Source organism: Tupaia chinensis, unplaced genomic scaffold, assembly GCF_000334495.1.
Source record: "Tupaia chinensis unplaced genomic scaffold, TupChi_1.0 Scaffold000146_1, whole genome shotgun sequence".
Taxonomy (NCBI): Eukaryota; Metazoa; Chordata; class Mammalia; order Scandentia; family Tupaiidae; genus Tupaia; species Tupaia belangeri.
Window position 1 is genome coordinate 5,433,350 of NW_006159616.1, and position 15,507 is coordinate 5,448,856.

A 15,507-nucleotide genomic window follows, 5' to 3' on the forward strand; every position below is an offset into this window, starting at 1 on the left:
CTGGTCCTGGGAGGGTGGTTTTGGGGGCATAAGTGGCAGGGACAATGAGGGGACCAGGCCTCAGGGGTAGCTAAAACTCTCGGAAGGCTTTTGTCCATTTGACTCAGGTCCTCCTGCTGGCCCCTAAGCTGTCGTGCTTGGCCTCAGTTTTCTCATCCATGACTTGGGGTGAAGAACTCCTTCCTCCACCTAAGCTGAACCCCAACTTCCCAGGATAGTTTTTTCTGGCTGCCAACCAACCTCTAAGAAAAGGAGCTGGTGTGGGCATCTCTGAGGGGCAAGAGGACAGGGTGTGTAGTGAGATCGCATTACAGAGTCACGGGTTTGCATCCTGGATCCACCCGGAGGTGAAGTGATATGTGAGAGGTCTTCAAGAAGCTTATGATGATGCACATTGTGAAAAGATAAGCACCAGAATGTGCTCATAGATTAATTCCAGCTTTTCATGAATTTTTTTGAAGTGCCCCTGCTTGTAAAACACTCAGAACAGGGAGGGTATGGCCATCGTGGGGCTCCAGAGAGGCTGGTCTCCTTGCCGACCTCGGGGTTACACCTGCCGCACGACTTGCTTCTCACGATGCATGTCGTCTGTCTGCCCCTGTGCCATCAGCTCTGCTAGGGCAGGGGGCCTCCCCCCCGAGCTCACTGATTTATCCCTGGGCTTAGAGCCAAGTGCCTGGCACAGAGGAGCCTCTCCCTGGAGAGCTGTTACATTAGCCCCCTCGGGGCCAGGGGGCAGGTGCAGAGCTGGGATGAGTAACGGGCTCTTCCGTGAAGTTCTGCTAGGCAGTCTCTCCAGGGAGTTCCTGGGGCTCAGCGGCACCCACTTCCCAGGCTGGCTTTGAGATGAGGGTGCTGGGCCAACCCATGGTAGGAGGTGTGTCTTCCCCAGGGGCAACACCAGGCCCTGTGGCAAGCAGCCGCCCAGGTCTGACCAAGAGCTCGGTGGAGCCCCAACCTCACCTTCCCCAGCCCCCATGTGATTCCCTTGGCTTCTGTAAGAACAAGAACACCTTCGAGTTTCAGAAGTCAAGGCTCTCTGACAGTGACAGCAAGGACAGTGGCAGGGGCCTGCAGTCCTGGATAACAGCTAGAGTACTATGTTGACCTCACAGCCCAGGTGCAAAGCCCTCTTTCTCCCGGTGAGCTGCGGAGAAAGCCCTCCCATCGGGGAGGGACTCCGTCCCCACATTCTCTCTGCAGACCCTCATGGGTGGAGAATCCCCCACTGCACCCCTCCCAGACCACAGAGGTGCACTAAGATGCCAGCCCACCTGCCCAGATGGGAAGGGGCAGGCTGAGAGCTGGGGCTCAGAACTGCCAAGAACGGGGCTGGACCGAAGGACAAAACGTAAGACGTGAAGCTTGGTGAGGCCGGCCCACCTGGGAAGGTTCTAGGCTCATGTCCAGAGACCTTCCTGGGCATGCCGGGCCTGTGCCTGTGATTCAGAAGTGGCCGACACTGGTGCAGACACCGTCCTGGGGATGCTGTGTGTGTGTGTGTGTGGGGGGGTACCTGTCTTGTCTGTGTCTTTTTCATGGAGAAACAAGTAAACTTTATAAGATGCATGGAGCTTTTGTATAAGACCCAGAAGCCCCCACCCCGTTTGTCTGTGGCCTCACTGTGGAAGTGCCTTTGGCTTAACCCCGCAGCTCAGAGGCACAGAAGCATGCCCAGCCTGCCCTTGCACCCTGCCCTCGTGCCTGCCCCTTCCCCAGCAGCTGGCCTCCTGGTCCCCTCTGCTCTGTCAGACCCTCCATCTGTCTTCACACCTCTGGTGGGAACCTCTGGGCGGGTCTCCACGGTTCACCAATTCGTCATGTCCTACAGCCTCTCGGCCCCGAGAAACGGAGTGGAAGCCCCCCCACACCTCTGGCTTTTCATTTCAGAGAGACTCTGGGCTGGGCAGAGCTGAGCGTCCAGCTCAGGTGGAAAACAATGTCCAGCTCTGAGGCCTAATGCCGTGGTGGGAGACATCCTGGCTGCTCACACCAGTGGGCCTTCCTTCTCTCCTCGTCCAGCCTCCCTGACCCTTCAGTCCTGTCCCAGCCACACTCCAAGGCCCTAACTGCTGGTTCTCCTGCGCCCTGTGATGAAAGGCCTGCCTGGGCTTAGAGCTCAGCTCACGATACAGAACGGGCTGGAAGAGAAGGAGTCGGGGAGTCGGGTGCCCTGGACGGCAAGGCGGCCCGGGCCCTCTGCCTGTAAGGTGAGACACCGGCTCATGTCATCTCAAAGCCCCTGTTCAGCCCTCCAGCGAGGATCTTCCACATTTATTTGTACCACAAGGCCAGGCCTGGACCACTTTCACAGGTATGGACACCTTGAATGTCTACAGGGTCGTCCCTCTGTAGTGTGGGATGCTGCTGTGTGGGTCTCCCTTCCTGACTCTGGAAGGTTAGCGTGGTCCTCAGCACTAATGAGACGGAGGCCATGGCCTTGAGTGCCATAGAGGCCCATTAGGTTCCCCCGGGCAGCGTTCTGGACTATAGGCGGAGTTCCGTTCACTCGGGATACCAGCAGCAGTGGGGTGGCCCAGCAGGGACCAGTGCCAGGACTGACAAGACCAGTCAAGGCAGCGGCCTGGTAACATGGGCCCCAAGAGGGCCTGGGGCACCCAGTGGGAGCTCTACCTGCAGTGGTCCATGTTGCCTGGGCACTCTCTCAGTGGTCCATGTTGCCAGGCCTGAGCTCAGGGCTTCACACAGATCAGCTCCTTCAGTCCCCAACGGAACACAGTGCTAGTGTGGCCCCACTTCCTGGCACAGAGAGGAGAAGGGACCTGCTCAAGGTCTTACCCACAAACCAAAGACGGAGCTGAAATGCAACGGACCTTCCACTGTGCAGTTCACAGAGGCAAACGGGAAGGCCCTCGCCGGGGAGAAAACAAACAAGCTTGGGATTGTTCCAGACCTGGTTGGCAATTGTTTGTAAGGACCAGATAGTAAATGTTGTAGGCTTCGTGGGCCTTAGAGACTATTTTTATATTTGTATTTGTATGTAGTTTGTTATAGGGTGCATATACTCACTAGAGAGAGAGAGGAAGGAGAGTGAGAAATCACCTCCTGGGGGAACAGCCATCCAGCCTCCTCTCTTCTCCTCTTGGGACTTTGGGCATGTATGCACATGTGCCTGGCGTGATTTTCAAGCCACCGGGCCTGGGACATAAACTGTGCAATCAGCCACGTAGGATCTAGCCACTTAAACCTCCACATCACCTGCTGGCCCTACGGTCTCTTTTGAAACTACCCAACCCTGCTGCCATCACACAGAAGCAGCTCTCGGGCATGGACATGTCTGTACGCCGATGAAACTTTATTTACGAGAACAGGTAGCTGGATGGACCGGGCCTGCAGGATGGAGCTCGCCGACTCCCTTGGACTTTTTTCCTCTGTGGATAACAGATTTCCTCTATTACTTATATCACCCTGGTGACAGGTGAGCAGGAAAACTAAAGATTTACGGGGGGCGGGGCAGCAGAGGGCATAGTGGTTACGTTGCTGGACTCCAACATGGCCGGCCGTAAGTTGAGTTCAAGACCTGGTGGCTTGAAACTCATGCCAGGCGTGCAGGTGTGTCCCAGATCCCGGGAGGAGAATAAAGGAGGAGATGTGGCGTGGCCACCCCAGGAGGGTGATTTTGCACTTTCCCTCTCACTGTCTCTGTCTCTCTCTCCTGTGAGTGCATATGTCCTAAGGCAAAAATCCTAAAAAAGAAAGATTTACTTGAAGCCCATTTTGTGCCAGGCTCTGTGCTAGGAGTGTTGACCAGTTACAAGCCCAGCGTGGCCAGTAGCCCTGGTTAGGGGGTCAGTGGTGGACTCTTTTGAATGGGGATAAACAAGGTTCACAGATGCTATTGCCTGAAAGCACCCTGGACAGGGGAGCTGGGATTTAAACCAGTCCCATGCCCTCACCTTTCCTACCGCCCTGCAGCCGTTCATGCCACGTGTACGGAATTCTCACCCCAGACATGAAGAAGGGGTGTCTCAGAGCAGGAGGAGGCAGATAAGCCCAGTCTTAGATGTAACTGCGTCCCCCATGGAAGCTTGGGGACCTGCGATAGCCACAAAAATAACCTGGCGGCTCCTCGACTCCACTGGGACTTCGGTCATTGCCGAGTCCTGCTCCCCAACCCACCAATGGCCACCGTAAGCCTGGCATTCTTCTGACTTCATCTGGAGCAGGCCCTATGCTCACTAATGGCAGCGTGGGGCGATGAGTGACTTAACCAGCAACCAATCACACATGAGCGAGCCAGTTCAAAGGCTGGACGAGAGGAGTTCAAGTGCAGAACTCCATCTGCAGTTCTCCCCACCAACAGGACAAGGTCCCGGTGACAGGTGACAGGCAGGAGATGGAGGACAGGACAGAACCCAGAGAGGACTTCTACTTTAGAAGGAAACCCCAACCACAGCCTCCCAAGGGAACAGGGCAGGTTTCCGCACTGCGCTGTCAAAGCATCTGGACTGAACAGTCGGGAAGCGGGTGCTGGCCAGTCTCATAAGCTCTGGGGGCTGTTAGGCCAAGGGCAGACTTCGGAGACCATTGCTGGTAGCTTCTGGGAGACAGAAGTATGGGACCCCTCGATCCACACCTCGGTCTACAGCATGGAGAAGATAAACCAGGGCTGAGGACCACAGATGTGGACAAGTGCGGTGGAAGGAGCACCCCGCTTCCCACTTGAATGCTCTCAAGGTACCTGACAGCCAGTAGTTTCCTGGGCAGTGACACTCATTCCCCAAGGAAGAACCAACCTGGGCCACCCCGAGCCTGGGAGGGAGAGGCCGCCTACCTGAGGGGACAAGCCGTTGCTGACCGGATTCATGTGGTTGGAGGGCGCCGCCGGGTTCATGAAGCTGTCGGAGTAGCTGGAGAAGCTATGGCGGGCTCCGTAGGCTGAGCTGGTGTCGGCGGCCGCGGCTGCTGCAGCCAGCCCACCCTGGTGCATGGTGGACGGCGGGAGGGGCTGGGGCCGGTGCACGGTGCTGCCCCCATCTGTGGAGAGTCCCGAGAGCGGTCTTGAGCAAGTGATCTTACCTGGAGGATGGGCCGCCGGGGCAGGAAAGAACGTCGTGTACAAGGGCACGCCACGAGTCTCCTCCTGGTCTCCATCACTTGGAGGACAGAGTGCCACTTGGCATGGGACAAGCTGGCTCCCAGGCAGGGCAGTAAGGGCTAGCCAGCCTTGACCGACATACCAACCCTGACTGACAGGCCAGCAGCCCAGACAACCTTCAGGTAACTGGGCATCCTGTTGCTGGGTGGCTGGCGACAGCAGGTGCTCAGTAAATGGGAGCTGGACTGAAAGTCAGACCCCCCGGGACTGCTATCTACTCAGGCCTTTCTCGGCAACACTCGTGAGCACCGACCAGGTGTTTCCCAACTGCCGTCCAAGGGTATGAAGCAAGAACTCTACAGTTCCCATTTTACAGATGAAGAAACCGGGGCCCTACGGTGTTGGAGCATCGGGACAAGACAACAGAGCAGTGAGTGATGGGACCAGGCTTTGAACAGCCTAACACTAAAGCCATTTCTGCTCCTCGCTGCTGGGCTGCCACCCTGCTGTCGGGGCCCCTCTGGACAGATCCAGGAGCTGGGCCCCTGCCACGGTTGGTACTAACTCAATTTCTCATCAAGAATGTTGGGGTGCGGTGGGGGGTAAGGGAAGGTAGGCGGTGGCATAGCTATGGACCCTCTCGGGGACTCCGGCGCTTGTGTCCTGGGGCCTCCCTGAGCATGCTGGGATGCAAGTAAATGCCAGCGAGCCAGGCCAGCTGGGCTGAGGTGGATCGCGGCATGAAGACCCGTCAGGGGTGTCTGCCCTTGTCTCTTATGGAGGAAATACAAATTTTAAAAATTAGTCTTATTGGGACCAGCAGATGGCATGATGGTTACGTGGCTGGACTCCCACGTAGTCAACCACCGTTTGAGTCCTGAACCCAGCAGCTTAGAACTCACGCTGGGTGCATCTGCATACCTGCCCAAAATACTGAGAGGAGAATGGAGGACAAGGCATTGTAGCCTAGCCATCCCCTGGGGGATGATTTCTTGCTTTCTGTCTCTCTGTCCCTCCGGTGAGTACATAAGCCCTATAGAAAAATCTCTCTTAAAAACAAAAAAACAAAAAAAACAAAAAAAAAACAAAAACTGTCCTGTCTATAAAAAGAAAGAAAGGAGGGGGGAAATTTTTAAAAGAATCACTGGGGGTTCCCTGGTTCTCTTTGGCCTCTAGAACTCTAGCCCCTGCCAGTCCTTCCAGAGGAGGCCTCATGGGGGAGACACGGAGGGTGGGATCCCTAGTGTATGTTTGAGGGTGAGGCGTTGCAGAATAAAGCAAGGTCTTCAGAGGACACACAGGAACCCTCTACTCCTGCAAGGCTTGCCATCTTCTCTGGGGCTTGGACTTCTCCTTCTCCCCATTCCAAGGCTCCTCTGACCCCCTGGCCTTTCCCACCCATCCTCCTTCTTCCCTCTGTTCGCTCCTGTCCAAAGCCAGAATGGATCTTATACTTCAAGCCAGTGGGAGAACTGGGTCTAGCGACACCCTACTCCAGGCAGACCTCAGGGGTTGACAGTAGCTCAGCCCAGCCCGGAGATTCAGCCTGGAGTGGGAGAATATTTCAGAGGGAGCTTCCTTGGGTCGTCAAAGGAGGGCCCTGACCTTTCCTCATTCAACCTTTGAAAATAAATCCTTTCCAAGGGAGAGTGGTGAGAAAATGAGATCCCAGAAAATTATTTAAACCCCTTTGTCAATTTTTATTTGGCATAGATTGGCGGCCAGTATGATCTAAAAAGACAAAAAAATTCATCCAAATATTCTCTCAACACACACACACACACACACATCACCCTCTCGTTTGAAAAAACAGTAATAATAACCAGTCAGACTGTGGCTACACTTGGGCCCAAAGTCCTTGCAGAACATTGTGATCCTCTCTGAGCCGGTCTGCTCACTGCCCTCTGGGAGGGTGCTTCGCCTCGCTGCTACTTGGACAGGGCCCAGGACCAGCAGCTCTGGCACCGCCCCACCCCAGGCCCGCACTGCAGTAAGACCCCCAGGAGCACTGTGTGCACCTACGGTTTGAGCAGCTCAGTCCCCAGCAGGTGCACAGGGCTGCTTTGTCACCCTCGCCTGGGTGCTCCGTGGTCTGGTGGCGGAGCAGAGGATTCTGGGGCAGAACTGCGTGTTTTAATAGTCTCCCCACGTGACAGCAGAGACACCGTCATGGCCAGGATAACCCTCATACATGAAAGACAAGAAGGGATGGATGAGGCGAGGGGAAGGGGCGAAGGGGTGTCCCTGAGATGCCAGGACAGAGCTGGGAGCTCACCTTGGGAGATGGTGGTGGTTGGGTAGGTGGAGTCCGGCAGCTGGTAGGGGGGCAGCGTGGGCATGCCGGTGGGTGGGAAGCCTCCCGGCAGAAGGTGGTTGAACGCTGCCAGCTGGTTGGCTCCCGCCTGCTTGCGCCAACGGGCACGGCGATTACTGAACCAGACCTAGAGGTGGAGAGCAGAGAAGGGAGAGCTCTGAGCCCCACTTCCAGTGAAGAACTGACATGCCAGCAGAGCCCCCGAGCCGTCGCCCTCCTGTCCGCCAGCATCCTCCTGGAAGGAAGCCCTCCCTCAGAGCAGCACCAGACGGGGTGCAAAAGGGCTTTCTCAGGCCCGATCCTGTTTTTAACTCATGACCACCCAGCTGGCGTTCTTACTGTCCCTGTTTTACAGATAAGGAAGTGGATGGGACCAGCAGATGGCATCATGGTTACGTCACTGGACTCCCACATAGACTGGGTTCGAGTCCCAAACCTGGTGGCTTAAAACTCATGCTGAGTACATGTGTGTGCGTGTCCAAACCCTGAGAGGAGAATGGAGGAGAAGGGGTCTCCTGGGGGATGATTTCTCACTTTGTGTCTCTGTCTCTCCAGTGAGTGCACACGCCCTATAGCAAAAATCTCTCAAAAGAAAAAGCAGGGAAGGAAGCTGAGACCCAGAGAAAGTGAGTGTGGCAGCCCCCCAGCCACATTGGTGTGACTCGCAGTGAGGGCTCTCCAGGAGCTTCTTGGCTCAACGGCGTTTCGGCTGACTAACTATCCCAAGACACCGCCCTTCCTCCTCCAGGAAGCCCCTGGAAGAGCCCACCTGGAGGAGACCAGCCCTCCAGACTCAGATGTGCAGGCTAGGGCTTTGTCTGGACACGTAAGCAGCCCTGACCCCCTTGAACTAGGACACACACACTTGCACACACAGGCATCGGGATTTAGTGATAAAAAGTAACATCTGTGAGTCCCCGTCTTTCCTCCAGGGGCTGGGCTAGCGCCTCAAACGGCATCCATATACAGAGCCCTGAGGCAGGTTCTGCCGTTCCCACTTTACAGAGGGGAAAGCCAGGCTCAGGATGGTCACATAGCTTGTCCGAGGCCACCGAGCTCGTCTGGGATGGGCCCAAGGCTATCAGACCTATGAGAGCCCACTCATCTACATTTACGAGCTCCCTGGGGCAGAGGGAGGAGGAGGACGATGGGCGGTGCTTTGGGGGCTCGCTCTCACCTTTGGGCTTTGCACATGCTGTTCCCTGTCACCCAAACCTTCTCTTGCAGCTGGTTCCTTGGCCCTCGGGACTGAGCTGGGAGGTCTCTTCCTAGGACTCCCTAATCGTTGCCTCTAAGTGGATTTGAGCAGGCTCCCGCCTTCTCTCGGGAGAAGAGAGCATGCCCCGCTTGCTGCACGCTGGGTGGGCAGTTATTCCAGTTACCCGTATCTGGCTATCCCTTTGTCTCCCCTCGGGCTCTCCACCCCTGTTGGTAGAGGCCACACAGTCCTTGACCACCGCTCAGTGCTCGGGGCGCTCAGTGAGTACTTGGCGAGTGGACTGCCGAGCAGCCAGCGAGGGAAGGCAGAACCGGTAGTGTGTGTCTACTGAGCTCGGGCCACAGGCTCAGCTGCAGTCCCCTCCTGATGGACCCCAGCATGGGGTCCCCTAAGACCTAGACATCAGACTGTGCGGAGACAGGAGAGGGCAGTCTCGGCCAGGTGGAGGCACTTGCGTGCCCTGGTGTCCCTCATCTTCTCTAGTCCAGGTCCTGCCCCAGTGTGTGTGCGCGCACGTGTACATGTGTGTGTGTGCATGTGTGTGTATGTGTATTTGTTGGGGGGGGGGGGCATCCAGCTTCCCAAGCTAGATGAGCAGAGCAGCTGGCTCTGGGCCGTTTGGTTTCCAGAGAAGGGAGACAAAACAGCCAGGCCAGCAGAGGAAGCAACCGCTGCACATGCCAAGTGTGGGCTTCTCCCCTCCTCCACGGGGCACTGCGGGCTTCCTCAGGGGCCCAGAGGGTGCTGGCCAGTCAGACCCAGGCTGCTCTGACCCCAACAGGAATAGGGGCTGTCCCTGGGGAAGGCTTTGTGTTAACTGAGTATTTCTCAATGCACAGGCCTTCTCCCACCCCTCCTCCGTGGAGAGACATCCCGGGTGTGAGGGACACCCAAGCTGAATACCCAGAATTACGGTGAGGAGAGAGGCCTGGCAGTCACTTCTCTAGGCCCTCTGGGCCGGGAAAGAAAGGTCTCAGTTTGGTGCTAATGAGTCCTCAGTGCCTTTCTAACTCTTGCTAATCTCCCTTTTGAACATGGGGAGAGGTCTTTGCAGGTGCCCTTTGCCTGCCAGACTTTAATCAGGTTGTTTTGTTTTCCCTTGTGCCTGTTTTGTACAATTCCCTTCCTTTTACACTTTTATTTCTACTTATTTACTTACTTAATTTTTGCTATAGGCTACGTGTGTGTGTGTGTGTGTGTGTGTGTGTGTGTGCACGTGCACGCCCAGGAGAGAGAGAGAGAGAGAAAGGGAAGGTGAGAAAGCACCCTCTTCAAGGGGAGACGGCCATGCTGCAATCCCTTCTCAGCCACTCTCCTCTCAGGACTGTGGACACGCATGCACATGCACCGGCATGATTTTCAGGCCACTGGATCCGGGACTCAAACCGCCATAGACAGTGGGGGGATCCAGCCCTTTAACCACCACACCACCTGCTGCCTCCCCCCAAATAGAGTTTTAATAACAACGGTCCCCTATTTCTTGTACTTTCTGTGTCTGCCAAACACTTCCTAACTTAGATCCTATTACTAGCCTCTTTTGAAGGGACCCAGGGAGAGAGGGTAAGGGATAAAGCTGGACGCCACGCCTGGGTGTTGGCTCGAGCCCACCGAACCGCTCCACTAGCCCACATGAGGCCAGGGCCCCTGAGATGACATGCCACGGGACTGCAGAACCTCAGAGCAGCTGAGGCTCAGAGACAGAGCCTGAGGTCTCGGAAGTACAGGGCCATGAGGTCGAAGCAATGCTCGGGACTCCGAGGTCGCAACTCCACTGCACATGGCAGGATCCTCTCCCCAGGGTCTCACTGACTGGACAGAGCACTTTTTTTGGTCTATAAGGTGTGTGTGCATGGGACCAGCAGTTAGCTTAATGGCTATGTCACTGGACTCCCACGTAGTCCACCACGGTTCGCGTCCCGGAACCGGTGGCTTAAAACTCACGCCGGGCGCGTGTGTGTGCGTGCCCAAGATCCCGAGAGGAGAATGGAGGAGAAGGGATTGCGGCGTGGCCATCCCCCCTAGGGGGTGATTTCTCGCTTTCTGTCTCTCTGTCTCTCTCTGTCTGTCTGGTGAGTGCACGTGCCCTATAGCAAAAACCTCTAAAAAAAAAAAAGAAAAAGAAAAAAAGGTGTGTGTGCTTGCCAAAAAGTGAGAGAGAATGAGAAAAATGAGAATGGCCACACTGCAATCCCTTCTCCACTGTCCTCTTAGGATTTTGGGCATGCACACACATGTGCCTGGTGTGATTTTCAGGCCACCAGGTCTGGGACTCGAACTGTGCTGTTAGTCATGTAGGATCCAGCCACCTTAACCACCATGCCACTGGCTGGCTCTAGACGCTGCACTTTTGCTTGAGCACTCTGGCAGCGGAGATCTTACCCCCTCACAAGGAGCCCTGGTGGCCAATTAGCAAGGGTCCTAGAGTTTGAAGGGGCCTTAGTCATGACTGAGTCTCATCCTCTTATTTACAGGGAACTGGCCCTTGGAGGTGACACAACGGTCAGAAGCAGGGTCCGATGGACTCCCAGGCCTGTGCCCTCTCCCTCAGACCTTGCTGCTGAACTTGAGCATTCCCCTGCCCTGGTCCCACCTTCTGGGGCTCTCAGAGCAGCCCTGTCCTTTAAGTCTCTTCCTCTTCAGGCTGAATGTTCTTGTGTTTTTAGTCAACCTCAACAGTTGACCTGTGCTGAGACCCTCCTGTGCTGAGACCTCTCTTAGGCTAATGGCAGGGGAGGAGCCACCTAGCCTTGCTCTGGGAGGCAGCCTGGCCTAACTGGGAGGCTTTGCCCTCAGGGAGCTCATGGCCTAAGGTCTCCCTCGTCCCTGACAGGGGAGCTCAAAATACAGCAAAGATGCCAGCAAGCCTGGGGTCCCACAGCCCTCCAGGAGCGGGTGTGGCTCTGGCTGCTCCTCCATTCCCAGATCCCCTTCCTCCTTGGGCCTTGAACAGCACCTGTTTCTGGGTCCCCTGGGCCAATAAAAGCTTAGCCCTGACAGCCAGGAAACTTTACAAGGGGCGGCTGGGCTTCAAGGTGGTGGGAAGCAGCCGTGGCCGCCAGGCGTGGGAATGAGAGAGCCCCAGGAATGTGCCCAGGAGAACAGCTGCAGGAGGGTCGGAGGGGGGCCTGGAGCTGGGGCAGGCTCGGGTGTCCCCCCAGGTGGGGGAGGAATGAGATGAGCTGGCTGCTGCCCCTGCCCTTCCCGCCAAGCAGCGGAGGGCCTGCACACAGGGAGCGGGGTGGGGGAGGGGTGCACCGGCTCTGGAAGGGCTTAACTTCAGTTTGCTTCTAGGACTTTCCCTTTGCTTTCAAATCCCAGGTTCTGAGTCAGTTCCTCCTGCGTGGAGAGCCTGTGGGCTCTGGCGTCTGCCAGACCCAGCTCAGCCACTGTGGAGCTCTGTGCCCTGGGTGTGGCCTTTCTCCCAGCCGCAGTGTCTGCACCTACGGCGTGGGCGGGTGGGGTCTGAGGGGCCACCGGGTCATGTGTGAGGGGCCTGTGGCCTTTCTCCCAGCCGCAGTGTCTGCGCCTGCGGCGTGGGCGGGTGGGGTCTGAGGGGCCACCGGGTCATGTGTGAGGGGCCTTGAGCACTGCAGCTGGCACTAAGTGGCTGCCCGATGAAGGCTGGTTTCTCTAGCATGGAGGTGCCCCGCTAAGCAGCCGCTCCCCAGACCCGCCTCCCCCACCGTGGAGCAGACAGCCCAGGAGCATCCCGTGAGAGCCATTCATCACAGGACCTGCTCCAGCTCTTCCTCCTCCACCCCGCCCTCAACTTTCGCCCTGCCCAGGCAGGCCTCCAGAGACTCTCCAGCTGAATGCAGTGATCTGCCCTCTGAGAGGAACCTGGCCTGAGAGGAGGCATGGCCTTGGGGGCTGGGGGCACCCTAGAACTCACCCCACCTGCCCTGGCCCTAGCGCTCCACTCTCTTCCCGAGCTCGCTGACTAGGAACCACACACTGAGGGCGTGGGCGAGGTTCAAGGACCCTGGGCCTGCCTGACCTGCCGCCAGGAGCATGCCTGCCTGGTCTGCATTCTCCCTGTGACGGGAAGCTCACCCCCTGTCCGAGGAAGTAGGCCTGTTTGGACCTTTTCCTTCTGTTCACTCCGCGCACACCCCACCTAAGATCTGCAGGTTTCGTCCTCCCTAAGCCTTCTCTTCCTGGCTGAACTAATGCCTTTCTTCCATCCTTCCGTTCCTCCCTCCATTCCTCTCCCCTGCGTCTCTCTCTCCCTCGGTTGTCTACCTCTCCATCAGTCAACCGACATTTCCTGTCCCTAACTCTGTAAGCACTGGGGGCATGACTTGTCCACACGGTCCCTGAACCACCTGTTGTACCCCACCCCCGACAGGGGACATTACTCCCAGAGCCTGGTCACCTGGCCTTCTCAGTCCTGGGAAGGTCTCTGGACAGTACCTGCAACGTGAACACCTGGGCACCTCCTCACCTGGACGCGCGCCTCAGTCAGCTTGGTCCTCTGCGCCAGCTCCTCGCGGGTGTAGATGTCGGGGTAGTGAGTCCTCTCAAAGGCCTTCTCCAGCTCCTCCAGCTGCTCGGCCGTGAACGTGGTCCGACTGCGGCGCTGCTTGCGTTTCAGCGGGAGGTCGGGCTCTGACTCCACGTCTGAGCCTTCATCCAGCCGGTTCCCTACAGCGGGCAAGAGAGAGGGACAGGGTGGGCCTTAGTGAGATGGGGGCGCTGGGGTCTGGTGGAAGGGCACAAAAGCATGCTCATGCCCACCTGTGGATTTGTCACTGCACGAGGGGTCAGGGCCCCCTCCACCTCCGAGCAGAGGAAGAAGGTGGGTGTTCAAGAGTAATGGATGGGAAGCAAGCTCTGTGCCCAACCCCAGGGGACTGGCTAAAAACCTTCTGGCACAACCGTTCCATGCTTCTCTTTAATGAAATGGGTGTTTAGGTTATTTCCACTGATGTGCAAGGATGCCCATGACTTAGGACTCAGGGGGTGGCTGCGTGGTGAAATACACTTGTCAGAATCCATAGAACCATAGTCACTAAAAGAGAAGGGTGTTACTGTATATTAGTTGCATTTCAGACAACCTGACTTTTAGACATAAGCAAGGCACAAACCCATGTGCAAAGATCGATCAAAGGCACGCATGACACACTCTGGAATGCTGTACCCAAATGTCACCAAATGTTAACCTCCAGGGTGACAAGACTGTTTTTTTTTTTTTTTTCTTTGCACTTGTTTGTATTTCTGTGCTTTAAAAATGATCAGTTAAACAACAGTGCTATTGCCTTTGGGGGAAATGTTGCAAAAACAAGGAAAGACAGAAGAAAGGAGGGAGTGAAGGGACAAACACGTGTCCAGGCTGGCATCAGGAAGCTTGGACACCAGGCCTGGCTCTGCACCTATGAAGGTCACCTCCCTCTCAGGAGCCTCAGTGTCCCCATTGTAATACGAAGGGTTTACACGATATGCCTTCCACAGACAGGCCCTTCCGGGGGTGCTCCATGATCTCTGAGCGACCTCCCAGGCTCCAGGAGCCCTCACCTGGATGACTCTGTTCAGAGCCGTGGTCCCCACTGATTTCCACTCTGGAGCCTGCAAGTGGGTGAAGGGTTTTTGCTTTCTGTGCAAAGAGAGCCCAGGAGGCTGGGCCAGCAGGCTCCTCAGCCCTGGCTGGTTGTGACAGGCCAGGAATCGCTGCTGCCCCAGTTCCAGGCTGGGGACACAGTAGGAAGGGCCCGATCAAGCTCTCCAGCTGCTGGGGCTGAGACTGGCCCCTGCCTCCTGCCTCCATCAGTCTGTGCCTTTTGGCCATCTTGACCTAGCAGAGAGGATGCTGGCAGGGAGTTCTGCAGCCAGGGCTCTGAGGCTGCACCCTCAGCAGCCCTGGGACTGTGGGAGTGTGGAGGAGGGCCAAGAAGAGGAAGCAGAAAAGATGGGAGAAGAAGCAGGAAAGAGGGCAGACAGGGATTTTCCTCCATCCTCCCCATTCCCATTTCCTTCCTCTTTTCCCTTCGCCTTCATTTCTTTCCCCCCAGCCCTTTCTATTTCCATCTTCAATATTTCTGGAAGCACTTCTGCTTGTCGTCATTTACACACTCATTCTTCACTCATTCGCCAAAGCATTTCCTGAGCACCTGCTGCGTACCTGCGTGGTCCATGTGTGTGGACAAACAACACCTGAGCCATGTGCTCTCTGTCCTCTCATGCCAGAGGGGAGAAACCGAGTCACAGGAGGGCAACAAGAAGTGTCCGAAGTGCCCACGCTGGCACCCAGGCTACTCTTTTCCTACAACCCCTTTTGCCAACACAAAGTCATATTCAGCCTCGAAGGCTTCAGTTGTTGGCTACGTGAATCTGTCTAGGCCCTTCCTAAAAGGGATGACCCCATCCCACTAAAAACATTCAAAAAGAAAAAAAGAAAAGAAAACTAATACGGCCTTTTAGAGGTTGAGTGGAGGTGATGGGAACAGCATTCCAGGCAGGGAGAAGAGCGTGGCAGAGGCCCGGCGTGGCAGAGGGCATGTGGTCCTTTAATCAGGGGCTGCATCCATAGAGCCAAGTGGGTAGGCCAGAATTGTGGCCGCATGCCTGGGAGGCCATCCGTCTTGAGCAGTGCTCCTCTGCCCGGGCCCCCTTCCTTCCATCCTGCAATCTTGTCCCATTGGGAAGTCGCCTCTGTTTTGCATTGACCAGGCTGCCCCTGGAAGTGACTGCAAGCCAGTCCCCAGGGCAGCGACAGCACAGGAGTCCTCCCCACATCATCACCTGCCCACCCTTAGACAGAGACCTGTGTCAGAGCCAGCCCTCCTCTGCCCTTTCCTGGGGTTGCCCAGCCACACCTGCCCAGTTACTGAGAGGAGACCACATGGGCCCAGCTGGCATCCTAGGGTCCTTTCCTCAGCATGTCTGGGGCTCAGAGCCACATACAACGAACCCCAAGGA

General features: G+C 56.5%; 1 protein-coding gene across 1 annotated transcript in view; it reads right to left on the bottom strand.

Annotated features, from left to right (window-relative positions):
* PAX7 (paired box 7) overlaps window positions 1-15,507 on the bottom strand; it is a gene marked incomplete at its 5' end in the record, with an annotated part of 111,347 nt that overhangs the window by 33,893 nt on the left and 61,947 nt on the right. Inside the window, 3 exons of the mRNA XM_027770669.1 lie at window positions 4,796-4,998; window positions 7,335-7,500; window positions 13,037-13,236. Of these exons, the coding sequence (XP_027626470.1) occupies window positions 4,796-4,998; window positions 7,335-7,500; window positions 13,037-13,236 (569 nt within the window). The remainder of the gene's footprint in view (window positions 1-4,795; window positions 4,999-7,334; window positions 7,501-13,036; window positions 13,237-15,507) is intronic.